The 27206-nt window shown below is 38.2% G+C and overlaps 1 protein-coding gene across 16 annotated transcripts in view; it reads right to left on the bottom strand.

Moving 5' to 3' along the window:
- nrxn2b (neurexin 2b) overlaps positions 1-27206 on the bottom strand; it is a 579761-nt gene that overhangs the window by 230949 nt on the left and 321606 nt on the right. For all 16 annotated transcript variants that reach the window (XM_047816422.1, XM_047816432.1, XM_047816433.1 and 13 more), the window contains 3 exons: positions 13300-13419; positions 12618-12999; positions 10615-10805 (listed from right to left, as the gene is read on the bottom strand). In XM_047816422.1, the coding sequence (XP_047672378.1) occupies positions 10615-10805; positions 12618-12999; positions 13300-13419 (693 nt within the window). The remainder of the gene's footprint in view (positions 1-10614; positions 10806-12617; positions 13000-13299; positions 13420-27206) is intronic.

Here is a 27206-nt window from a genome sequence, read left to right as displayed (position 1 = left end):
ATTGCTAGCCTTTTATCACTCTGGAAGTTATCAAGAAAGGACAAAAATAAGGGGAGTGTTATAATTCACATGTCACCTCAATTCTATCTCTCTAGTCTGTTCTACTGATCCCAGCTTGGTGTCCAACAATCGACTGATTGCACTGATTGCAGATTGATGACATACTCAGGAGCCAATAGAAGAGACAGGGGTTTAAACTGTACACAACATTAGCTAGCTATATATATATATATATATATATATATATATATATATATATATATATATATATATATATATATATATATATATATTATTTCTCTTTGGCAAAGATGACAGTAAGGTACAAAGATATATCACCAGGATTTATCACCAGGATAATTATACTTCATTTAAAAAAAAATGCTTGTGTGATATAATTTGTTGAAATTGTTGCTTTGGGGTTAAGAGATGTGTTAAAAAAAAAAAAAAAAAAAAAAAATATATATATATATATATATATATATATATATATATATATATATATATATATATATATATCAAAAGGAAAATCAAAATGAATATGATATATATATATATATATATATATATATATATATATATCAAAGGATAAATCAAAATGAATATGATATATATATATATATATATATATATATATATATATATATATATATATATATATATATATATATATATATATATATCATATTCATTTTGATTTTCCTTCATTTTCAAAGGCATCAAGGCACTGTTCTGTCATGTGCTATATTTATCCTTGAAGTAAAAAAACAAAACAAAACATAACAATTTAAAAAGACACAAGAATCGCTGGCAGAGTTTCACCCTTTCTCCTATAGCTCTCATGTGTTTTGTTCTTTTGTCCCAGTTCTGTCATTGGTTCGTTACCTGTGTTCATCTTAAAGGAGTCTTAATGACAGATAATGTCAACTTGAATAAGCCTTAGCAAACCTTTATAAGGGTTTATGTCATTTGTCATTCCAGAAGGGCTTCAGTACATTATAAGCATCTGTATGAATATCTTGTATTTCGTCTCCATGTGTTCTGTTGTAGTCTTGTCTTGTTGCCTTGTTGTGTTCAGCTGTTGTGTTTAAATCTGATTAGTTTGTCTATCTATACATTAGGGCATCTATGCAGTATCTTACTGGGCAGTGGTGGCTCAAGCAGTTAAGGCTCTATGTTGTTGATCAGAGTATCAGGGGTCTATGTCCCAGCACTGACAAGCTGTCACTGTTGGGCCCTTGAGCAAAGCCCTTAACCCTCTCTGCTCCAGGGGCACTGCACCATGGCTGACCCTGCGATCGGACCACAACCTCCAAAATTCAGGTGCTGTAATGTATATGTGACAAAATAAAGGCTTCTAGTCTTTAGTGTGTTTATGTCACAGTATAAAGTGACTTGATTTAAGACCTAGAGTATGTTTTAAACAACATCCTAGTTTTGATACTGGTCCCAGTTGATTGATTGAAATAAAATCTAAATAATAAAAAGAATTAATTGAATAGAATTTGAATAAACCAAATGCATGTCTATTGCCATTTCACAGTACATGCACATTAAAACCCATGTTATAACATGAATATTTAACCCTATAAACGCTCAGAACTCTAATGTGAATAAATAGTCATTTAATTCCTCTCTATTAACAGACTGAAACCTTGAGTCTTCCTGCATGCCACCATTTGATGTTTCCCTTCTTCTCATCCACAGATGTTTTGTTAATTGGCTAATTAGTAGAATCCTGTGTATTGGAGCATGGAAGCACATTATGGGAAACAGTGATTAGTCCATAGGGACTCTCCTTAAAATAATACAGCTATAGACCAGGTGTAATTTCAATTAAAAACTAGTTTTATCAGACACAAATACAGTACAGACCAAAAGTTTGGACACACCTTCTCATTCAAAGAGTTTTCTTTAGTTTTATGACTATGAAAATTGTACAGTAGATTCACACTGAAGGCATCAAAACTATGAATTAACACGTGTGAAATTATATACGTACATAACAAAAAGTGTGAAACAACTGAAAATATGTCATTTTCTAGGTTCTTCAAAGTGGCCACCTTTTGCTTTGATTACTGCTTTGCACACTCTTGGCATTCTCTTGATGAGCTTCAAGAGGTCGTCACCTGAAATGGTCTTCCGACAGTCTTGAAGGAGTTCCCAGAGATGCTTAGCACTTGTTGGTCCTTTTGCCTTCACTCTGTGGTCCAGCTCACCCCAAACCATCTCGATCGGGTTCAGGTCCGGTGACTGTGGAGGCCAGGTCATCTGGTGCAGCACCGCATCACTCTCCTTCATGGTCAAATAGCCCTTACACAGCCTGGAGGTATGTTTGGGGTCATTGCCCTGTTGAAAATGTGGTGCGTACAAACATTTGGTCTGTACTGTATATATATAATGGAATGAACCCTTTGGTTGCTGTTTCATGCTAATTAGTTGCCTTTGCTTAAATTCCACCCTAAGCTAACTGGCTTAGAAATGATGGCACGACTGCTTAGGACATCCAAAGCACCTAAGCCCTGTCAAACGAATCCAGCAATTAGAGTGACACTTCAGTACACAAAGCTGGAGCTAATCCAAGATGTCAGGAAACACATGCGAATCACTTTGAAGTGTCTCTCGCTCATTCTCTAGACACTTGAAAATGATGATGTGTGTTTCTGACGCTATTGAAACGTGATCTTAAGTGCTTGTTTGAATATTTTGCCCGGAGTCTGATTTGGCGCTTACGGTCCCATCGACGCAATTGCAGCAGCAGAGCGTTTCTTGATATGAGTCTTGTGTTTCTGTTTGCAATAAATGTCCAACGCCTTTCTGATGGAAGCCATTTTCTCTCAGTAATCGCTCTAAGACTGACTCTGAGAGTCTCTCATGTTTGAAGTGGAGCCTCAAACGTATCCAACATTCCCTTAACAGGTCTCGAGAAACACTCTCTTTTGCAAATAAAACCAATCAGAAGCCTAGTAAGGCAAAGTGGGACTCCCTTTGCAATATCTTTGAGTTTTCCATGAGCAGTCAGGATGGCCAGATAGGGAAAAGAAGGCATGGAGATTAAGTTGCTTTGGTGAGAATAACCCAGCATGTTCCTGAATGCACTATTAGAGTTGGGGTTTTCTCTTCGAAGAATAGATATTCAACAGATATAACGCTTGGGTTGTAAAAAATATAAATAAATAAATAAATAAAATAAAAAAAAATAAACGAGTCAGCAGATTTAGGCTTCTTGGAAACTAAAGCTCTCCGTCAACCTGTTTAAATTGCCAAAAATGCTGACAAGGGATTTTTTTTTTCTTTTTTTCTACCTTTCCCTTGTCCCATATTGCCTCTCGCTTTGTAATTTTTTTTTTTTTTACCTTTTTTTGTGCCACAGTGATTCCTCCGTGGGAGCTACAGTATAATAACCATGCACATGTTAACCATTCACATGCCAGACTAGACGAACCCCGCATTATTAACCTGTGATTGGGTCTAAATTATAAAAATGGTTTTTTTTTGAGAAATGCTGATGCCAGACGCACAATAATACAGAACATAGGCCAGTGAGAAATTGTATATACATTCAAACAAGCAAGGTCGACATGGTTGGATTTGAAACGCTAACCCTCAACCCTTCTGCTAATTCTATCCACTAATCACTTTTGAATGAACTGAGCTTAATGTTGAATAAATAATAAAACCAGAGAGGAAAATAAACAACATTATTTTGTGTTAAGATGAAATGGAGTTACTTTTACTACCCCGTAGTTAAACTCCAAAGACACCATAATTAAACTCAGATTGTCAGGGTTTTATTCCATTTATTCCAACGCGATTTGCCGATTTCTTTAATAGTGCCACGTTGTAGTTCTCATCCATTTTATGATGTTTAACAACTGCAAAACTAATGTTTTCAGTCTGTGTTGTGTCGGAAAACCTACTGGCACTGTCGACTCGTTCCAAAAATGTTAAATATTATACATTTTTTATGTGTATTTGGCATTGAAAAGCTTTACGTGTGTTTAGATCCGATTAGTTTGTCTATCTATACCTTAGTGTGTCTATGTCACATTATTATTATTTATTATTAATCATTTTATAGAACATCCTGGTTTTGATACTGGTCCCAGTTCCTTGATTTTCCCTGATTTTACAGAACTTATACTTGCTATCGATTTATGAAGGATGTTGAATAAAATAAAATATAAATAACACATAGAACCGATTGATTGTTTATAGTTATTTCACATTAAAATCCATTTCTTAAAATTAATATTTAGCAGGAGGCACGGTGGCTTAGTGGTTAGCATGTTCGCCTCACACCTCCAGGGTCGGGGTTCGATTCCCACCTCCGCCTTGTGTGTGTGGAGTTTGCATGTTCTCCAAGTGCCTCGGGGTTTCCTCCGGGTACTCCGGTTTCCTCCCCCGGTCCAAAGACATGCATGGTAGGTTGATTGGCATCTCTGGGAAATTGTCCGTAGTGTGTGAGTGAATGAGAGTGTGTGTGTGCCCTGCGATGGGTTGGCACTCTGTCCAGGGTGTATCCTGCCTTGATAGGCACAGGCTTCCCATGACCAGAGAAGTTTGGATAAGTGGTATAAAATGAATGAATGAACAATAGTTAGCCTAATTATTGACGTTTTGCAACAATCAGATTCCCACTGTTTTATTCTTCAATGTGTGTTTTAATGACCAAAATGGATTTCTATAGTTCAAATTTCAATCAGCACCAAACTCCAATCTCCACATAATGATCACGCTTTGTGTTTCAATCCGGCTCTTAGAAACGTGTTAAAGTTTTGCGTAAGCCACAAAATCATGTTTTGTTCCTTTGCAAAAATATTTTTTCTTAAATCTGACTGAACACATATTCCTGTCTTTTTCACCCCCAGTGTAAGTGGCACGATGATTTCTACCTGAATCGTTTACGGCTATTTATTTTTCCTGCCTTTAGTCTGATCCGTAGTGATTTGTCTTGCGTGATCCTCGGTGATGTCTGTGATCCTCCAATTTCCTGCTTTATTGACATAGCTGCAGATTCCTGTCACTGATACGGGAGCTCCTGAGCGAAATTGGTCATAGCGAGGCTGAAGTTGCTTCAGGATACTGTCACACTTACAGGCATAAAAATGACAAATGAATGCGGACAGAAGGTGGAACACATGAAGGGGTTGTGTGGGGGGATAAATCTAAACTAAATTTGTCAAGAAAGCTGGCGTAATCTATTACCTAGCTCTATTAGCATAGACTCAAATTTTGTTGTTACAGTACATACTGTACTAACACTGATTTTTACACTTTAATCACGTTTATAGTAAAAACGAACTCATTTAACCTTCTCACATATTTCCGACTGGTCAAAAAAAAACATATTAAGTATTCAGTTTGTGTCCCTTTAAAGGGAAATACGCTCTCTTCTCCTGTATCTTCTCAACCACCAGTGGTACTCCATACATCTATAATGTCCTCTTGTGATTAATGTATTCCCTTTCATTGCCCCAGGACCTCCAAAATGAAGTCAGGGCCCAAGCCCATTAATAAATAATGCTTAAAAAGCATAGCTGTTTTTGATCTTTTTTTTCCTCCCTCCATATCGCTGATCCCTGTAGGAGTGTGGGAAGAGTACGATCACCATTTCCTGTCCATATCCCTGAGAGCAAATATAGGCCAGCGAGGATGTTTCACTCTGTCCCGATTTTTAAAAGGAAATAGTAGGGATGGTTTTTTTTTACAAAGCATTCTGGACTGTTTCAAATATTCTATGAGGAAGACATGAGCTCATCTCACAGCAGGTTTAATTTAAAATGTCTGGGGAAGAAGGAGAGTGAAAATAAAAAGAATTAAAAAAAAAAAAAAAGAATCTCGCTCTCTTCTGAGCTGAACTCTGAAATATCCATTTAGGCAAGTCACAGTTCAGGCTTTGAGATGAGCACATTCATTTACATCTAAGTGCCTTTTAAGCAGCATCATTTCACTGAAAGGATTTCACCTGCTAGATTCATTACACGGAGAAGGGGGGGTGGGGGTGTCTGGCTTCTGGCTTCGCAACCACTATCAGCATCCAGGTTGTGATAAAAAAAAGATAAAATAAAAAACAATACAGAAACTGTCACTTGTTACCTCTTTCAAGTCAAGACACCACAAAGAAAACGTCGATGGCGTTTAAGAAGAGCGTTTCGAGTACGTTTTGTGGTTAGGTGCAGACGTTCGATTAAAATACATACAGTAAAAGGACTGTTATGCGGATTCAGAGCTCGGTTATGCGACTGCGGGTTGCCAGATCTTTTGTGCAGGGTGTGTTTATTTAATTTTTTAGTTGTAGTGGAGACAGAAGATAGTGATGGATTCTGCTCTTTTCACCACATAAGTCAATCAGTTTATACAGTTTATACAGTAGGTTCTATAAACGGACCTCATGCCTCACTGAGTTTCCACCAGTCATCTGGCGTTAGCTGATAGCTTGAAGCAGGAAGGACCATAAACCTAAAGGAGAGTTTTATGGTCAGGGTTTTTGTACGTGTGGGTCATTTAGGTCTGGTTGAAAACAAGTGTTCTGCTGCGTTCGTCACTTGTCTCGTGTTAGGTCAACTTCCTGGTGATGGTGTTATACAATTTTATATACTGTAAGTGTCATGTTAAGAGCACGAAACTTAACTAATGCTTTAAAGCTAACCGTGACCTCGCTGGACATTAAGCAGGTGTGAGGCTACAATTTTCAGCCCAGTTAGCTGAGTGCAGGTGGCTGTTAAAGCTCAGCTCAAGCACAGACTCATTTGTCAAAGTGAGGAGTCCAACGCAGCTGCCAGACGGTGTGTTTGGCTAGTGGATTTTGACTTGGCACAGTATTATTCCCCTTGAACTGAATGCACATGATAGCACACAAGCACACACCTCCTGAGAGGACATACGGGTGAAAGCTGAACAAACAATACAGTGAAAAAAATAATAATAATGGCTCTCTGTCATCACTCATGTAGTCCATTTCACTCCAAATCTGCCTGCTTCGTCCTAACGTTGTTTTTTCACTTCCTCTCTCTCCCTATGTAGCTCAGGATTTTCTCTGCGTCCAACATATTTTCAGCCATCATCTTGACTAATGGATTTCCAAAGACATTTTGACGCTAAGGCCATGATTTAGATAGAAGTCCAGACTTCCAGTTCTGCAGTGTGTGACATTTAAATAACGAGTACCTTTTCCAAATTCATCCCACTTTCGGGTGCGGAGAGTGTGGTGTGTGTGGTGTGTGTGTATGTGTGTGTGTGTGTGTGTGTGTGTGTGTGTGTGTTACAAGAACCCAATTTCAGCTTAACATTATGAAAATCTATTTTTGCAAGTGTTAAGAAGAGCCTGTTCTTGTCTTATTGGAAGTCTTGGTGAAGGAAAGCCAATTCTGAAAATGTATTTGCCTCAAAGGAGATTTTTTTAAATTCTCTACCACAGCAGCAGCTCTGACAGGAGTTTTATATATATATATATATATATATATATATATATATATATATATATATATATATATATATATATATATATATATGTGTGTGTGTGTGTGTGTGTGTGTGTGTGTGTGTGTGTGTGTTATATATATATAAAACAAAACAATATACACATTTTATTATTACTATATTATATACTGTATTATTATTATTATTATTATTATTAATATTATTATTATTATTATTATTATTAGTAGTAGTAGTAGTAGTATTATATAAGGTCAAAATAGAGCTGAATAATCTTAAAACCAGGTTTTTTAAATGTAACTGTACATGGTCTGTTGATGTTTGCTTAAGCACTAACCCTAACCCTAACCCCTAACCTTAACCCTTTTTGTTTGACAAAAAGTTTTGTAATACTGCTGATTTTCATGTGTCTTGTGAACATTCCATATTCAGCATCTGTAGACATTGTTGCATTACAAACACACATGATGTGTATTGATGTGTATTTGGTTTCACCGCAAATGCTATAATACATATATATATATAAGTGACTGCTAATGGATTGAGCGTCTGTGCTTCCAGGGAGTAAACAATCATGACAAAGCTTTTTAAAATGGACGCATACTGTGGCAAACAGAAGCAATATACAAGTCGGCTTACATTTATTTGTGAAACGAAGACTGAATAAATATCATGATGTAAATATATGACACCTCCTGTGCTAACTCTTAGTAATATCACTTCTGAAGTAATATCACTTCTCCCTATTGTACTTCAAATTTGCCTTTAAAATGGATTTGGTTTGACCTGCTGTTTTTTTATCCTTATTGTCATTTAAATCTATATGTGGAGTCTAAAAAATAGTGAATTTTTGTGTGTTATAATAAATAAATTAGAATCAACATTTTTTTCATTGAATATGCCATTTTTTATAGGACGTCGGGGTCAGAGTGAAGGGTCAACCCTCAGAGCAGATAGGGTTAAGGGCCTTGCTCAAGGGCCCAACAGTGGAAGCTTGGCAGTGTTTGAACCCTTGAACTTCTGATCAGTAACTTTAACCCTCGTCCCTTTGAGACAGCACTGTTAATGTGTAATTTCAGCACTGTAAGTAAAATTACTGGTCGTCTTGTTACAACGGAACTAAAGACATCTTCCACCTTTCTAATGACAGTGTCCTCTTTCAGCAGGATGATACTCCAGCCATACTGCAAAAATCCAGTCCAGGAACGCTTTGAGGAACGTGAAGGGATTGCTGGACAAAGAAGTCCGAACCTAACCTCACGACTTACAGGACTTAAATGATCTGCGGTATTGGTGCCAGACACCTTCAGAGATCTTGTCGGGTCAGTGCTGTTTTGGTAGAGCTACACAATATTAGGTGGTTTTAATGTTGTAATGGCTGATCGATTGCTAATCAAATTTTATTTCCTCCTTACCATACAAGGCTTTATTATATAAACTTGAGATATCAGCCCCAGTTTGTCAATCTAGTTTGTTAATTTCACACCATCATCCAAATGCCAAGTAAATTTGACTCTTTTCCGCCCCGGTGTACTACTTGAAAGACGGTTTCGTATCACGTCGTTTTTCATCCTCCAGAAGGTCTTAATCAGAAAGTGTGAAAACCACAGGCGTGTTTTATCAGCGCTGGTAGGAGCGTCGGCATGAGACGGAAAATCTTCTGACTGACAGGAAGAACTCGGTCTGGCTGCTTCAGTGATGATATAGTCTGTCGACAACTTACATACAAATTTCAAGGCATTAACGGAGGCCTGAAAGGTTTTAACTTAGAGCACACACAGGGGATAAGAGGGATAATCTGTTTCCCAGGGAGGGTAAACTGTAATATTACTCATTTTTCACTGATTTTAATGTGCTGCATCATCTGTAGCTTTTGGCATTACTGTGAGATAGAAAAAGTTACAATTATCCAGACTTCCATTTCCCTTAAACTGCAGTTAAAAGACTGTATCTGTGTCAACCGGCGAATGATTTAGTGAATTGCGAACACACGGATCATGCCACCTGACCCGATTAAAATGTAATTACTTAATAATAACGAGTAATTACTTATTTACTCAGAGAGCTATGGCTTTACGAATGTGCCAGAGTTCAAACGAGGACAAAATAAAACACTGTCATTAGCTCTATTCGAATTGGATCAGTGTATCAGCGGGATATGTATCTGGTATAAATGTTTCACACATCCACTGAGTGATAAAAATCTCACATGCAGACTGCAATAAAACGAGTGAGTTTCTAGTGGGTCGAGTTATCTATGAGCCTGTATATTTGTGTCAGGCAGACATACAGAACGATCACGATCACAGTCCATCCAACACACGTCAATAATCAGAATGTATACAAGAGGCCTCTGTTTTACAGTACATATCAGGCTCTATGATGCACTAAAGGACTAAAGAGATGATAGAAGATAAGGATTGATGTTAAATATAAATAGTAATTTAATTAGAATCTTTGAAATGTTTATTCTATTTCCGTGCTTCTGTAGAACCGCTTTGAGACAAGGACAAACGTTAAAATTGCTATACAAATAAACAGAATTAAATTGAATTTAATATAATTCTAGCTACAGGTCTGATATTGTCTCGAATTACAGGACGGAAAACTAGCTAGCTGTAGATTAACCTTAGCTATTATGCCTTAATTTATCTGAGCTGAAAGGAAAGAAAAACAGAAAAGGCTAAAAAAATTGTAGCTATCTTACTGTTAGCTATGGATGAACCCTAACTAAGCTTGGATAAGAATGCTATACTTTCCCTGAGGAAAAATAAAATGGAAAAAAGGGGTAAAATAGGTATCTATTTTATTTGCAAGCTGTAGGCTTAATTAACCTTGTCTTGCTTGATATACAATGCAAACTATCAGCAAACTACCGCTAGTCAGGCTGCAGCGTCAGTTTCCAGCAAGCCGCAGCTTACCTTACTTTGTGTCAGGTAAATAAACAACAACAACTGTGAGTAACAATGAATGAAGGATGTAGTTTGCTTGCTTCACCAAGTATATAAACCCATGAATGCTGTACTGTAAACACAGTAGTCTGTAATGTACAGACAGACAGCGACTCTTTTATGTTTCCATAGAAAGGCCATAAAAAATGTGTGTTATTAGTGACCCACAGACATTTTTGCGGTGACCCTACATAATGTGTGTGTTATTAGTGCCACATGATACCTTTAAGGTCCAGATTGCGGGCTCCATTGGAGTGCTGGGTGACGGTGTGGGAGTCGATTTTCAGTGTGTGCATGTTGTTGGTGTCGCGGGAAACCACCACGTTGTGCCACTGGTTGTCGTTCAGCTGCTTGTCTGAGTTGCCTTTCATCAGAGAGGGTCCATTGCCCAGGTCGAAGACGTAGTGGATATACCTGAGAGAACAACGAAAGCAAGCGCTTACTTCCGGATGGAGAAATGATGGTTGCATCAATGTTGATTGATGTCTTTACAAACAACTGGCATGAAATACATCTCTGAAGAATAGCTCAAAGATGTTTAACAAGAGGATGGTTTGAAATCACCGCATTTTATTTTTATTAATAAGACCTAGGTGTGAACTACAGCTTTGCAGGTTTAAAGTAACGTGACATACGGCTAAGTTCGGTGACCCATACTCAGAATTTGTTCTCTGTATTTAACCCATCCAAAGTGCACACACACAGCAGTGAACACACACACACCCCGTGAACACACAGCCGGAGCAGTGGACAGCCATTTATGCTGCAGCACCCGGGGAGCAGTTGGGGGGTTCAGTGCCTTGCTCAAGGGCACCTCAGTCGTGGCCGGCCCGAGACTCGAACCCCCAACCATAGGGTTAAGAGCCAGACTCTCTAACCATTAGGCCATGATCTTCCCCGGTTTGTAACATGATGTGTAACTTTCCCTATGTTAATATATATATATATTTTTTTTTTTGTTTGTTTTTGTTTTGTTTCATTTCAGCTTTATTCATATGTTATGTGATAAATTATTTTATACATTCCAGATGAAAGACTTCAGGATGAAACAAAAAGATTTTTCAGCCCGAGCATAAATGGAATTTCTGCAATTATTTCTTCTAGGATGGTTTACAAAGCTGTTGGTTTTTGACAAACATGCAAATGTTGTATTGCTTTGCGAGAAACTGGGCTATAAATATGTCAGAATGACAAGGCTGGATGAGGATGCTGATGCTCTGTTCAAACAAACAAAAAAAAAAAAAAAAAGAAAGACTTGAGGAAGCATTTGGTCTCCTCCCATTTGAGCAGATTTTTGTTCTGTTCTCACAGAAACCATGTGTCACATACAACCAAAAACAGTCCGGCACGTTTACAAGCAAGGGATAATGTAACTCTCACACTCTATTCCCCTCAAAGGTGCAGTACAACAAGTACCAAACATCATTAGTCGTTGCCTTGCTCGAGGGCACCTCAGTTGTGGTATTGCCAGCCTGAGACTCGAACCCACAACCTTAGGGTTAGGAGTCAAACTCTCTAACCATTAGGCCACGACTTCTCCCTTGCAGGTTCCTTCTCGAAGTAATGAACCTGCAAATATCACTAGGACTTCATCAACAGCAGCAGTCTAAAGCCTTCTCTTATGTTTTATGGATGAATATTAGTCTAAGTCGTCCTCTGTTCTCTACAGGGTTAAGGTCACCAGTCTGTTTTTATACGTTTCACTTTATACAATATTGGTTATAATGAGCTTTTTTTTTTTCATATTATCTAGCAGTTGATCCAGTACATCAATTTATCAATTTATATTTGTACTTTAATACATCATGCGTGAACTTAATGATGCCACAAGACACAATTTTAGTCTTGCAAAGAAATTTTGATTTGCTGAAGTACTGTAACATTCAATTCCCAAAGTTCTGTCTGGAAAGACAGTCAATATTGTGATTAAATGTTTTAAAAAATTCCCTATAAGTGATTTAAACTTTGTAAAATATCATCTACTCGCAAGAAATATAGAAGACTATAAATAATGTCACAGATCTGCGATGATAAAAAGGAAAAGAATCTCATTACTTGAACGAAATGCCAAAGTGCGGTGCGATGATTCATAAACCTGTCAGATAAGAGATACTACAGGCAGCAGGTAGTAGGTAATTAGCTTAAAATCAACAGATTTATACCCCATGTGAATGTCGCTTGAATGCCATGGCCACATCAGAGTTGCACTGACGGTTTGAGACTCACCCTTTAACTAGCTCCACCACAATGAAATCACTTCCATCTCCACTGTTGTAGAGGATCAGGCCATCAGTGCTGGTGGTCTTGAACTGGAAGAAAAGGTGCATGGAGGCGTACGCCTGTAGTGTAGCCAGCGCCAGGTAGCTCCCTTTGCTCCTGAAGGTCACGGGGTCTGCGATGATGTGGCGCATGCCGAAGCGGGCGTTGAGCTCGCAGTAGGAGATATCGCCGTTCTTGCACTGGTCAAGATAGGGTACGCCATTGACCGTCAGTCCCTGTAGGTGGCCGACAAAGTTGGACGGGACAACAGAGATGAACTGTCTTTCTGTCATGATGCCGGTCTCAATGTTGTGGAACTCAAGGCGGGTGTGGGCACCGGTCATCTGACCTGGAGAGATGTCAAGGGTTTTAGCTGTAAATCGGATATTATTTTGTTTCCTTTGAAAGGATTTATTTACGGCTTGATAATTAACCAAAATTTTGGTTAAATTTGGTTAAATTTGGTTAAATTTTGGACGTTTAAACATTTTGAAGTCTTGCTCAACCATTTCCAATTGGGAACCCAGTTTTAATCCACATGGCTTTTTTTCTTATTTAAACACCCCATTATGAGAACTATGTAGAACCTGGGAACTTTTTCACCACAGAACCTGCTAAGCGACTTAGCATGTTGCATAATATTCATTACCTTCAGTGGTGACATTGTCCACAGACAGCTGCAGATTCTTGCCTCTGCGCACCACTTTTACTGAATGCCATTCGTTATCATTGAGCTTCTGGCCGGCATACAGAGTTTCAGGACCTTTACCTACAGGAGGAGATGGCAATCAATCACACAGACACTCAGTTTGGCCGACATACACTTTCTTACTCTTACAGTGGATAATGTCAGTGTACATTTATATAACCTTGTATTCTAAAGAGGAGAGTACCTGGGTGCACACACACACACACACACACACACACACACACACACACACACACACACACACACACACACACACACACTTATCCTGCAACCTTTCCAACCTGCACAACTAACGGTAAAGTATTCTTCCACACAATCTCATATGGAATCTCAATCAGTTGTATATGTCCTGCTTGATGAAGATATCAATTAATTGATACCAACGGGGGACACGGTGACTTAGTGGTAAGCACGATTGCCTCACACCGCCAGGGTTGGGGGGTTCGATTCCCGCCTCCGCCTTGTGTGTGTGGAGTTTGCATGTTCTCCCCGTGCCTCGGGGGTTTCCTCCGGTTACTCCGGTTTCCTCCCCTGGTCCAAAGGCATGCATAGTAGGTTTATTGGCATCTCTGGAAAATTGACCGTAGTGTGTGATTGTGTAAGTGAATGAGAGTGTGTGTGTGCCCTGCGATGGGTTGGCACTCCGTCCAGGGTGTATCCTGCCTCGATGCCCGATGATGCCTGAGATAGGCACAGGCTCCTTGTGACTCGAGGTAGATTGGATAAGTGGTAGAAAATGAAGGACTGAATGATACCAACAGGATTTTTAATACAATTCCAGTATCACCATTTTTAGTATCTGCAAAATTTTAGCTTATTTTCACACATATGGATCTCCTTTTTTTTGCACATACACCAAATCCTATCTGTAATATTAGTTTCAATCATTTTTTTGGTATTAAAATTCATTCTACATTGTAGAGCTTACACTAGAACCTGAATGTTGAAATTGTTAAGTGTAAAATACTTTAGACTTCTTTTCCAATAATGTTCACTATCCAGAAACACAGATCCAGGGAATTGGTCTTTTTTTTTCTTTCTTTTTTATCCAAACCTGTCAGCAGGTTTTCAGCAACACCTTTCCCCTTGTCTGTATGAATACTAACCACCGCCTGAGAGGGAAAGAAAAAAAAAAGCAGGATCGGATAGATAGTGTACAAAAGCGGGAGAGAGAGAGAGAAAGAGAGAGAGAGAGAGAACAAGAAAGAGAGTGAGCATCTAACTAGGTCATTGTGCGATTCACAATGTCACCTCAAATCCTGCTCCATTCTCTATCTGACATTCCTTGCACTACGGTAATCTGACAGGGCATGCTGGGTAATTGGCTGGGCCTGATTCGTCATGGTGCTTGAGGCAAATGACGCATTAGCAGAGATTCAAAGCAAATGAAGATTGGCGTTAGCGGGAAGTGAAGCATGGTGTCACAAGGAATCGCACGTGGACCCGAGCACGACTTTTCATCCTTCGTATGGTTTCATTAAAAGAGATTATTAACATGAATAGTGTTGTTATGTCTTCCTTAACACCTAACCAGACTACTGGATTTAATTAGTCTAACATTCCTAGCTTGCTAGAGCCTGTTGTTGTTGTTTTTTTGTTTGTTTGTTTGTTTTAAATTACTCAATACAATATTTGTTAGGCTGATCTGTGTAATGTATGTACCAAAGTAAATAAGTAGCGTAGCTAACTGCTAAGCAAACTTAACAAATCGAAGAGCTGTGTTTGACTAGCTAGGGTTAGGGTTACGTAAATGTTGCTAATGCTAATGTTTCTTTTTTTGCAATTCGGAAGTGAATTTATAAAACCAGTGTGTGTGAATTTGGACAGGAATGCAACTCTGTGATTAATCTGAAAGGCAAGGTCATTAATTTAGTCGAATGGGACTGTCAAGCCTGAGACTTAACACTCTGATCATAAAGCAGAAACAATTACCTAATTAAAACTGTCCCCCTGTTCATTCTCCTTCATGCTCCTTCATGAAACAATGAAGGAGACCGTGATATACTTTAAAAGAATGAATACAATTTGATGGATGTGGACAAAAGACTGTAATATTAAAGGCAGATCAACAAAACTTTACGTACTGTTCTAAATATTTGCTGCAAGTTTAATAAGCCATCAAGCGAATCGGATGAATCCTGTAGGAATTCAGTGTCAGTGTTTAAATGCATGTCATTTACATTTACGCCATTTAGCAGACACCCTTATCCAGAGTGACTTACAACTGAGCAACTGAGGGTTAAGGGCCTTGCTCAGGGGCCCAGCAGTGGCAGCTTGGTGGACCTGGGGTTCAAACCCATGACCTTCTGATCAGTAGCCCAACACCTTAAACACTGAGCTACCACATCCGCATGTCTCATTAACGATTAGAAGAAGAGATTAAAAGGGATCAAGAGGAGTATTTATTTCTTCCATAAAGGTTATAAGATGTAGTTATGCCATTATAATTGTCATTTAATTATCTAGCTTAAAAAACATGAAATTCCAAACTCCAAAATTATTGTAACTATTATTTACAAGTTGTTAAGTTAGCTAGCTAGTAGACTAGTAAACTAGTCAACTAGCAAGCTAACATCTTGCTAGAACAGCAGTGTCATTATGTATGATGTTTCTTTGTAATTTTAGACTTCAGTCTTTTGCTGAATGCAAGCGTAGCAAATCTCGGTGCTGAGCAAAAACTGACTCAGGCACTGACTCACTGAATGCAAAAAAGAACAAATATCAAATATGATCAAGAACGGACTCAGAGACTGACTCGCTCAACGCAAGAGGAACAAATATCAATATATTTTATATATATATTATATTTATATATGACCAAATGATTCACTGAATCAAACACTGACTCAATAAATTCAAAAACAGCAAATCTCAGTCATGACTGAAAGATTCACTGACTCAAGTACTGACTCATCAGTTTCAGAAGGAGCAAAGTCCCTCAAATAATGAGTTGCTACATGCAAGAGAAGCAAATCTCAGTCATGACCGATAACTTACTCAAATCCTGACTTAAAGACGAATAAATCTCAACCATGATTAAAGAGTCACTGACTCAAACACTCACTTACTAAATGCAAAAAGAGCAAATCTTGACATTTGAAACTTTCTCTGACTGAAACACTGACTCACCAAATTCAAAAGGAGAAAAATCTTTGTCATGACCACCAATTGACTCAAACGCTGCCTCAGTAACTGACTCTGACACCACCTTGATAAACAGGACTAACAATAATGGCTGTACCCAAACGATTCACTGACTTATGTTTGGCAATAATGCCAATCTACAGTATGCATAATAGTGAAACGGATGACTGATACTGACTCGTTCACTTTAGTGATTCGTCCGTAAGTGACAAAACGGTTCGTGAACAAAACAAGGGCGTGCGCCGCAGAAGGCTGAACAGCAGGCAATTAATGCTAATTGACTCTCTCTCACACACACATACACTCAGGTCAGCAGGCCACCACTCAACCAAATCGTTGTAATAAATGAAGATGCACATACACGAATAAAAAAAGAAAATCGAATATTGCACCTTAAATCATTTCCTGCAGTGCTACAGATGGGGATCTTGCCTTCAATTAAGAGAGATTAAGCCTAGATGTCAAAAGGTAACCACATGTTCCACGCAGATGAATGCATTGTGCTTCAATGCACACCATTAATGTTCATGTGTGTGAATAAGAAGAGTGGATTTGTACAAGTATGTTTTTAGGTCAGCTAAATCCTGAGAAATGTGTGTGTGTGTGTGTGTGTGAAGCATCACGGTAAGCAATTGGGCAAACAGGTATGCTACAGACACCTTTCAGCTTTGCTATACCATATTCTTTTCCATGAACAAAGCTAAATGAGTCAATCTCTCGCACTCCGTCCAGGGTGTATCCTGCCTTGATGCCCGATGACGCCTGAGATAAGCACAGGCTCCCCGTGACCCGAGGTAGTTCGGATAAAAGCGGTAGAAAATGAGAGTGAGAGAGTCAATCTCTCCCAAAAGTCCACATGTTTGTCAGAATCTTCATTCTTTTCCCCAAAGCAGAACTCTCATACCCTTTCTTTGGATAAAGGGAGCAGATGGGCAATATCAACCTGGCACCTCACCAGAAAAGACAATGGGCCTGGCTTTCCATAGGAACTCCACATACACTCACACACACAGAAACAGTAACAGAAACAGATGGCATGCAATGGACAAACCGGCATCGGATATAAATAAACCCCGTACCTCCAGCTCTCTGAGGATGTGAGATGTAATCAAGTATCTGTTTCCCCACTGACCATTTTCTGTAAAAAGGCAACGCAAAAGGTTCTCAGCATGCATACAATCCTGCACACAGAGATCTTCCCTCAGGTAACAAAACAGATTGCACACAATTATTCCTGGTTGTTTTTGAGATCTAGAATATCTGCTGAATGCCCAACCTTCAAAAGGGAGCTCTAATCTTCTGATGCTTAGGTACACCTAACCCTTGTACTACAAGGGTTAGGTAGAGGGGTCTCTCTTCCCTCCATCATGTACACTTACACCACACGCTGCAACCGCAAAGCCAACAGCATTGTCGATGACCCCACACAACCCTCACACACATTCTTCACCCTCCTGCCGTCTGGAAAAAGGTACCGAAGCATTCGGGCCCTCACAACCAGACTGCGTAACAGTTTCTTCCCACAAGCCATCAGACTTCTCAATAACTGTACTATAACAAGAACTGTACTATACTGAGCACAACATACACACACACATCATCTGTATGGACTGCACAGACCCTCACAAAACACACACACTGTTTTGCACACTTTTCTGCTGTTATGCACATACTGTCCAACATTTCAGCTGTTTTTGCACATACTGTCAAATATTTCAGCTGTTTTTGCACATATTGTACAGTATCTCAGCCATTACACACATACTATACAATATTTCATTCATTTGCTGTTTTTTGCACAACTCTATATATTATCCAAAGGACCTGCTGCTAAGAAACTGTGTTCTTTCTAATGTTACTGCACTAAATATTGTTTGAACGTTCAGTATATACACCGGTCGGTCGGCGCTGTTTCTGTTACCGTTTATTGCCTTTTGTGTATTGCATTTTTTGTACTTTTTGTATTGTCTTGTAACTTTATGTCTGCACTGTTTTTTGTCCTGCACTGTCTTTTGTCCTGCACTGTCTTGTCTGCCTTGTCCTGCACTGTTTGCACCAGGTTGCACAGTTGCACTTTATGTGGCTAAGACTACTTACATGTCCTTAGCCCTGTCTTTGTTTTATGTAGCACCTTGATCCTGGAGAAACGTCACTATGTACTGCAACAGCTATATATGGTTGAAATGACAATAAAAGCTTCTTGACTTGACTTGACATAATTCTCAGTCTAAAATTCAAATTCATTCCAGTATCATTCATTCAGATACTTGTCTCATTTCGTCTGATATCTGTTGTACTTTTCTATTCTCTCTGTAACCGGATGATTTTCGCAGTAACCAAGTGATTCTTGCTCTAACCTTCCGAATCCATCTGTAACCAACTGATTCTCACTGTAACCAAGTAATTCATACTGTAACCTTACAATTCTCTCTCCAATTGAATGATTCTTACTGTAACCTCCCAGTTCTTTGTATTACTGACTGATTCTTGCAGTAACCAAATGATTCTTGCTGTATCTTTCAAATTCTCTGTGTAACTGTCTGATTCTCGCTTGTAACCAAATGATTCTCAGTCTAAACTTCCTATTCTTTCTTAACTGATTGATTTTCTCTGTAACCGACTGATTTTCGCAGTAACCGAATGATTCTTGCTGTAACCCTTCCAATTCTCTGTATTACTGATATTAACCAAATGATTCTTTCTGTAAACTTTCAAATCTAATTCTGATCAAATGATACTTGGGGTAACCTTCTGATTCTCGCTCCAATTGAATGATTCTTACCGTAACCTTCCAATTCTTTGTATTACTGACTGATTCTTGCAGTAAACAAATGATTCTCGCTGTAACATTCCAATTCCCTGTGGAACTCACTGATTCATGCTGTAACCAAATGATTCATGCTGTAACCTTCTGATTCTCACCGTAACTGATGTATTACTGTATCTCTGTAACCGATTGATTTCCATAGAAACCAAATGATTCTCACTGTAACTTCACAATTCTCTGTGTAACTGGTTTATTCTTGCTGTAACCAAATGATTCATGCTGTAACCTTCGGATTCGATTTCTAACCAAATAAATCTCAGCGTAAATTCCCAAATCTCTGTGTAACTGGTTTATTCTTGCTGTAACCAAATGATTCATGCTGTAACCTTCCAATTATCTCAGTAACCAAATGATGATTTCTGTAACCTTTTGTTTCTCACTGCAAACGTCTGATTCCTGCTGTAACCAATTAATTCTAATTGTAACCTTCCAATTATCTCTATAACTGACTGATTTGAAACGCATCAGATAACATGTATTTCTCTGTTATTTATAGCTGAGAAAGCTTCAGTAGAACTGCACTGGCATAACATCACCATTACACCTACAAGACTTAATAGTAGAGTGCAAGCCTCTTTGCAAGTCTGTTCTGGTCTTCTGTCACATGCTCGATCAGACCGACTCACTCATCTGATATGAGTAATAACACAATCTCCTGGCCATTACATCTAACGATAACATTATTAGACTGAGTATTTCTGTTCTCTGTTACACGCTATGCACCGCGTTCCCCATCTGTGTTTGTGTGTGCTGTGCTAATCACTGCCTCGTCCAACCTTCACACATGGTTGCTCATGCACTTTCTGGGCATTAGGCATTCTGTGGTTTCGTGTGTGTGTGTGTGTGTGTGTGTGTGTGTGTGTGTGTGTGTGTGTATCCATGTAGTGTGTGTGCCAGGACAGTGGGCATTGTAGGGTGGCATATGCAAGAATGCCAAAGATAATCACAGTGCTCTAAAATACAAATGTTGTAGTCAGTAAAGCCACCCAGAAGCAAAGATTAAAGTGTGCGACTGAAATAAGAACCTGGATTGTATTCAGTTAAGGGTTATAAAGAGAATCACAGCTTTTTTTTGGTAACACATTACTAAATATAGCACTTTTGAATTCTAAGATTTGATTGGTCAGATGGTGTTTATTCACATTCTATAAGAGCAGCTCAAGCTATAGGGCTGTAGTACATTATCATATCATTTTTACTGTACATTAATGACACATTTGTTCTCATGGACATTCATGGCAGATATTTATTTAACATTTAACCTTTTTTGCCAATACGCTGGCGTTCTGTTCTGCCAGCAGTATCTAAATCGGCTTATGGGAAATTTTCAATCGGTATAAACATATGGATTATTTATATCACTTTTATATCACATTTATATTGGCTACCAGTGTAAAGCGTGTGTTTTTCCCTTTGTTGGATAACTTTACATAGAATTTTAGTGGTTGAAGATACCCATTTGAATCAGAATCATGAGGGATCAACTATTTATAACTGTTGTAATTGTTATATAATTCGCAGCCATATTTATCCTACCCTGACACTAAGAATTGCATTTTATCCCTTACATAAAAATGTAGTACTTCTGTAGTATATCATGTGCAGCGTAATGTGGGAACATGTACATTGAACACAGCCTTAGAGAAAATAAAACTACAAGTGCAATGATGATTATCAGTATGAAAAGTAATCAGGGCCATATAAAGCTCAATGCTAATGTAGCTTGATTGTTTTTTAATGAAATTGTATCTGCTATCCGCAGGCAGACTGCAGTATATTCTCCAGTTTAATGAGGATGTGTTCCAAATATGAAAACTCTAAGGAACTGGGAAAATTTGAAGAGACAGCCATAGACTCTCTCTCTCATCACTGTTACTCACACTCACATTTTACACACAGAGCCAGAGGGGAAGAAAACCTGTTATACAAGCTACTGTCACTATGATTAGTACTATAAAACAAACAACAAACCACATGCATACACATCAGGGTACATTGTTTTTCTTGTGTAATACTGTACCGAAGATGAATAAATATCGAAATACATATGACAAAACAATGCAACCTTCTCTGTCAGTCCCTATTTTCTATCCCCTAGTTTTTGACAGTCTTAAAGGATTTCTAACATTAGCATTAGCATTATTTATATATAACACCCTGTCATGACTTTGTATTTCCAGATCGCTCATTAGAAAACTGTTATCTAAATTCGGCCACGTACCTTGTTTACTGCCGCTCTATAGTATATACGGTAGTAATATTCTTATTCACAGGGAAAAAAAAAGTCCTGGCTATTCATCACTCCCCTATAGATAGATAGTAATATTTGCAAGTGTACAAATAGAGACATCTTTTATACTTTTCCCAGGAATGAACATCCTTCTAAATTCCTGCAATTGTAAAGTACAGTAGGTAGGAAAAAAAAAAAAACAGGCAAATGTGTTAGAGCTAACTTCTTGGTAAATCTGTCCACTATAAATAAAAACTGGCGCTTATGAACACCATGACACTCCTCTCTACAAAAAGTTGCCTCTTGTCCCAAATTTGCAATGCATCTGGAACAATATTCTCTGGACAAATTAAACAACAATGTTAAAAAAAGCACCGCAAACTAAGTCATCATAATTTACAGCTGCAGGACCTGTTGCATCAGGAGTTGGACAATTTGCAATCCTTGAATTAAACAATGAATAAAAAAAAAATCCAGAAATTATTATTATTATTTTTTTTTTAAGTTTTAAGTTGATTATTACTCTTTCATGATCCGAACAGACTTCTCAGTAGACATGTGATAAAAGCTTACTGCAGGTTCTGTTTATGTTGTCATTAAACTCTCAAACAGGATGTGAGGCTTTTAATCTGGATGATTTGATTAGATCGGATGAGTTTTTAGTCAAAATTTCCTGACAGTGCAAGAACTTTGCCTTCGAATGTCCTTGAAAAACCTTCTGTGGTAAAGGAGTAACATTTCTGCAATATCACCGTGTGCAAGTCGATAAGACACAAGAGACGGTATTATGTGTCATTTTTGTTCAGACCATTTCACATTAAACTACAAATGGCCAATACAGATGTGTAAAGTACAGATGTTCTTTGGTTTCAGAAGGATCGATATGTCTGATATTACGATCATGACCAGACCATGTTTTAGTTGTATTTTTCTTCTTAATTCGAAACAATTGTAACCTAAAAAATCCAAGCTCTCCTAACAGGACTGATTGGCATGCGGTGGCCATTCTGTTTAGAAATCTTAGCATTTAGCCATTGTTGAGTTTTTCACCAGCAAATTTGGGAGAATTAGTCAATAATATTAGAGCTAGTCAGCAAAATAATATCAGCAGGAGACTACTCTCTCAATGCCTTGGCCAATTCCCAGGCAGGGAACCAAGCCAGCAACGGAGGGGTTAATTTTTAGTGTCCCAAACCTAAATTAAATTGGATGGTTGCGTTAGAATGGACCAAATCAAATATGTGGATTAGATGATCTTCTCTTGCAATTCTGAACAGAAAGCAACTAAAGGACAACAACATTATTTATGGTTTGAGCCACCAAATCAGCAGGGGAAAAAAAAATTACTGTAAAGAGAAAGACTTAATTGTAATACACTTTTTTTTAATGAGATTTCATAGATTACTAGCTTGTGTATTCTTAAAAGGATACTGTGTTCAAATTTTGTTATAGCTCAACAATACCATTCTTAATCCTCGATTAACTCTTAATAAAATTATTTTTGTTTAAAACCAATTTTGTTCTTTAATACTGCATTATGTTGTGACAGATACTGTATTCCTATGACTGCAGGGAAATCCTCCGAAGACCTACAGTTACTACATGCCCAATGAATGCTGTCTTACATCTTGAATCAGCAGAAATCATCTATGTGAGGCTGCCTCCTTTTCTGTCAGAACAGTAAGGCCTTCAGGTCAATGGTGGTAAACATTTAAATCCGCTATCACACCCTGCCACGGGTCTGCTCTTCAGCACAGATGACAAAGGCGGGTTGATAACGGTGGCAGAGCAGCAGATGGTTATTCAGATAAAGGACAGAGCGGGAATGTGATTGAAAATCAAATGTAAATCGAAGCGAGATTAGTAGGACTTGAACTGTAAGATGTAAGACAAAGCCGTGTGTTCGCTTTGAGGTTACGATCTCACCTTGTTTCGCTGTTTGTCATAGGTTCTCTGCCTATTTTTTTTAATCTAGACTGATCTACCGGTAGATGTGTCTTTACAGTAGCCGTGTCTTTACTGAATGAGACTAGAGTCTTAGATTCAATACTTTCTTAACACTGTGTTTGGTCACCCTAACGTTTTACATACATGTCTCACTATAGCTTTTAGAGTACTGTAAGTAACAGACGAAGGTTTGAAAACTGCAAAATGTGGTTAATATAAAACAAGACTCGGGAATGTCTTATTGCATCATAAAATTTCAGAGCCTATCATTATCTAATATGTAAATGAAGAACATGATTCAGTGACTTATGACAGATGTAGGGCATGTAGGGTTGTGGGGCATTTTCATATACATAAACAAGTCTCAGATTATACCATCTGGAACTACACCAACCTTCAACCTTGGGGTAGTTCTGGACAAAAAACCTTCTTGCCTCACAGTGCTGGGTCAAGAAAAGGTTTGTTCTTGGCACCATCAAGAGGATCTGACCATTTCTAGCCACAGAGGCTAATGTCCAGCACACTGTCTTCTAGAGACTGGATTAGTGCAACCATTTATTTATTTATTTTGCCGATTTTAGCTCTGAGAACACTACCTCATTGTTTGTTTTTCCCCTCCACTGGCTTCCTGTAGCTGTTGGGGAATGAACTTACCCTGCCTGTCTAAACTGGCTCCAAACAAAGACAAAAAAATCTCTTTACCAAGAACTAGAAATAGCAGATAATGTTTATAGATGTATTTTTTATTTCCATGATGAAATAACCACCCTACAGATTAAGTACCCATACCCCCAGAGCATCCAACCCAAACCTAATGATCTAACATGAGGAAATGTTATTTCTGTACGTTGTTCTGGATTATGGCATAGAGCATTTACTAAGCATCATTTATTTGTTAAACTGTTGACATATTGTATAAAATTAGTTAAAACCTGCTTGATGGTAGTCATGACACAATGGTCTATTATGGTTTATGTTATTAATAGTCTACAAATCATTTGTTTAAATGACTCATTTTGACATCTTTACAGTCCAACTTTACTGTCGCGGTCAAGAATACTTGATTTTGCTGTAGAATTTTTCAAAATTCTCAATGCAACATGATTTGATTTCCATTTTTTTATTTGCCTGCAACATCACAGCAAGCACCAGATTCTTCTTTAATAAGAGATATATATAGAATAAGATAGCTGTACTCATGTTCGAAAAACATAAGGGAATGGAAGAGTGGCTGCATTTTTATTGGGATGATGTCTCTATATACTTCTTGGTTCAAATCTATGGAAACTTTGAGGTAATTCTGAAAAATTGTGTCTGAATATTGAAGAATTTGCTTGATTTTGTGGTCATTTTCACTGACTCTTTTTTACTGGACTCTCATAACTTTTTTTCTCAAACTGTTTAAACCAAACACCTTGTTTATGCTGTGCTGTAAAGTGGTCATACATTACATATACCACTACAGCATGGTTTATTGTTTGTGCAATCAGCCTGTATTTTACTGTCAGCATATAAATCCATAAAGGCAAGTTTTTTTTAAATACATACAATACCATAATTAATTTCATTTTTCATTTTCATTACAGTCTATCTTGTGTCCTCAATTCATACAAATTCAGTTTGGTAATGGGAAAGCAGATGCTTTTTTACATCATTGCCAGAAAAAGTTCAGCAAAGAGGACCAACCCTGTCATGTCACACTTTAAGGGAATTCAGCCGGGTCCTCAAAGACTCTCTCAGATAGAGAGATGGCAGTCGATAAAGAGGAGTTATGGGTAGTGCTACAGTTGGAATGTGGCCAAACAGATATCATAACTCACAGAGCCAGAGAGAGAGAGAGAAGAGAGGCAGAAAGCACTTTTGGCACAATGCCAGCCTTTAAATCATCTACGTTGGTAATGCTCTTTACTGCGTTTCCTTATTTCTTCCCATCGTACTATGAGTGGGTATTTTTGTCTTTACATATGAGGATGAGGATGCTGAATAGCTTTGTTCAGTTTTTAAATTTGTCTAAAGAACACATGGGAACTATATATGTATATAGCTTTATATGTATAATTTGTATTTACTGTATATGTATGAATACTTTATAAAATATAACATGCTGTGGTACAGTTTATATACTGTGACACCAATCAAATGTCATAGATAGATAGTGTTAGCGTTTACACTGTTCACATTGTTAAAATCGCACAAATTCAGTAAACATACAGTACAATGTATGTACATTATTGTTAACACACAGACATTTGTGCTATACTGACGTAGTTACAAGGTACTGCCTCTTGCACTCATAACACTAATTAATCTCAGTGTTATAATCTCATAACACTATGCTGTCACTGCACTGCTGTATATTGTTTAGACTGCTTATACTGTCTTTACTGATATAAGGATATGTTGAAAGAGGACATTGGTGCGAGAGTAGACGATGCTGAGGATAGAGTTAGGTGGAACCAGATGATGACCCCTGACAGGAAAAGCTGAAGGTAACAGAAAATACTGTCTTTACTGTTATCTTGGCTTTTATACTTCCTTATTATTTAATTACTCATATATTCTTACTAACTAATTTATTAATCATTGTTTTTTATATTTAGCATCTTAAGAGCTTCTAACCCCATTGAATTGTTTTTTTTACCACTGTGTACACACGCAAGCCACACATTATCGTTCTATACCCCGCAAAACCTGCATCACTGTAGCAAATAAGGGAACGGCGCTTCAGCACCATGGCTAGCACCGCTGAGTGTGGTGGCCAAAAGCCTGCCAAACTCGGAGGAACCAATCGGGAGCGGCCTGTAATCTCCTCACCCTCCAAGAGCGGGTTAGTTCAAACAATAGGGATAAGCAGCAGGGAGGTAAGTGTTCTGTTCTGTTGGGCTAAAAGCTCATGCGGTATTTTGCCTCCCTGTGTGTCTGCAGAACGTATGCTGTGAAGAGGACGATGACGCCACGCTATGCTGAGCCACTACCACGATTCTGGGATTTGCCTCACGGACTCCTGACCTCTACCACAGACCACACTTCACGCTGCATATTTCACAGACTTTTCTCTTCTCACTGGTTGTTTTAAAATAAAAGAGCACTTTTTTCCAATACCTGAGCTGCATTGTCCCGTGTCTCCTCCTGCTATGAGCTGCTACTGTATATATATATATATATATATAAAACGTGACGCTTGGATCATTCTTCCTGGAAAGATTCAAGCACCGAGTCTCTTCCTGTAACGTCTAATACTGTTAGAGGCATAGAAAACATGTGCCAAGGGATACTGAAGCACTCCTGCATGTACTTAGGCTTCCATATATGGACTGCCGTCTTCCATTCAGAACCCAAAGATCATAGTATGGTCATTGTACATTATTGATTTTCATTACTGCAGTCATTGCTATGTTGATTTAGATATTTGTCCATGCACATTATATTTTTAAAACCTATCAATCGAAAAGCCACTACATCACGAGGGATCCAACTATGTTTCAATACTCCAGAGCCAGCCAGGCTTAAAATTTGTTAGTGAACACCGTTCCACCTGTGGAACACTACACCGGATGAACATGTCCGTAGAAAAATAGTTTTATTGAAGCCATTTTTGGGTCTTTTGACTTGATTTTTTTTTGGTGAAAGCCAAGACATGTGGCTATGACCCTCAGGTGTTAAATGTTACCTAACATGTTCCAGAGAAATAAGATAAAT

This window comes from Tachysurus fulvidraco, chromosome 7 (genome assembly GCF_022655615.1).
Source record: "Tachysurus fulvidraco isolate hzauxx_2018 chromosome 7, HZAU_PFXX_2.0, whole genome shotgun sequence".
Taxonomy (NCBI): Eukaryota; Metazoa; Chordata; class Actinopteri; order Siluriformes; family Bagridae; genus Tachysurus; species Tachysurus fulvidraco.
Note: the sequence above shows the minus strand (reverse complement) of the source record. Positions and strands in the feature narration are given on the sequence as shown.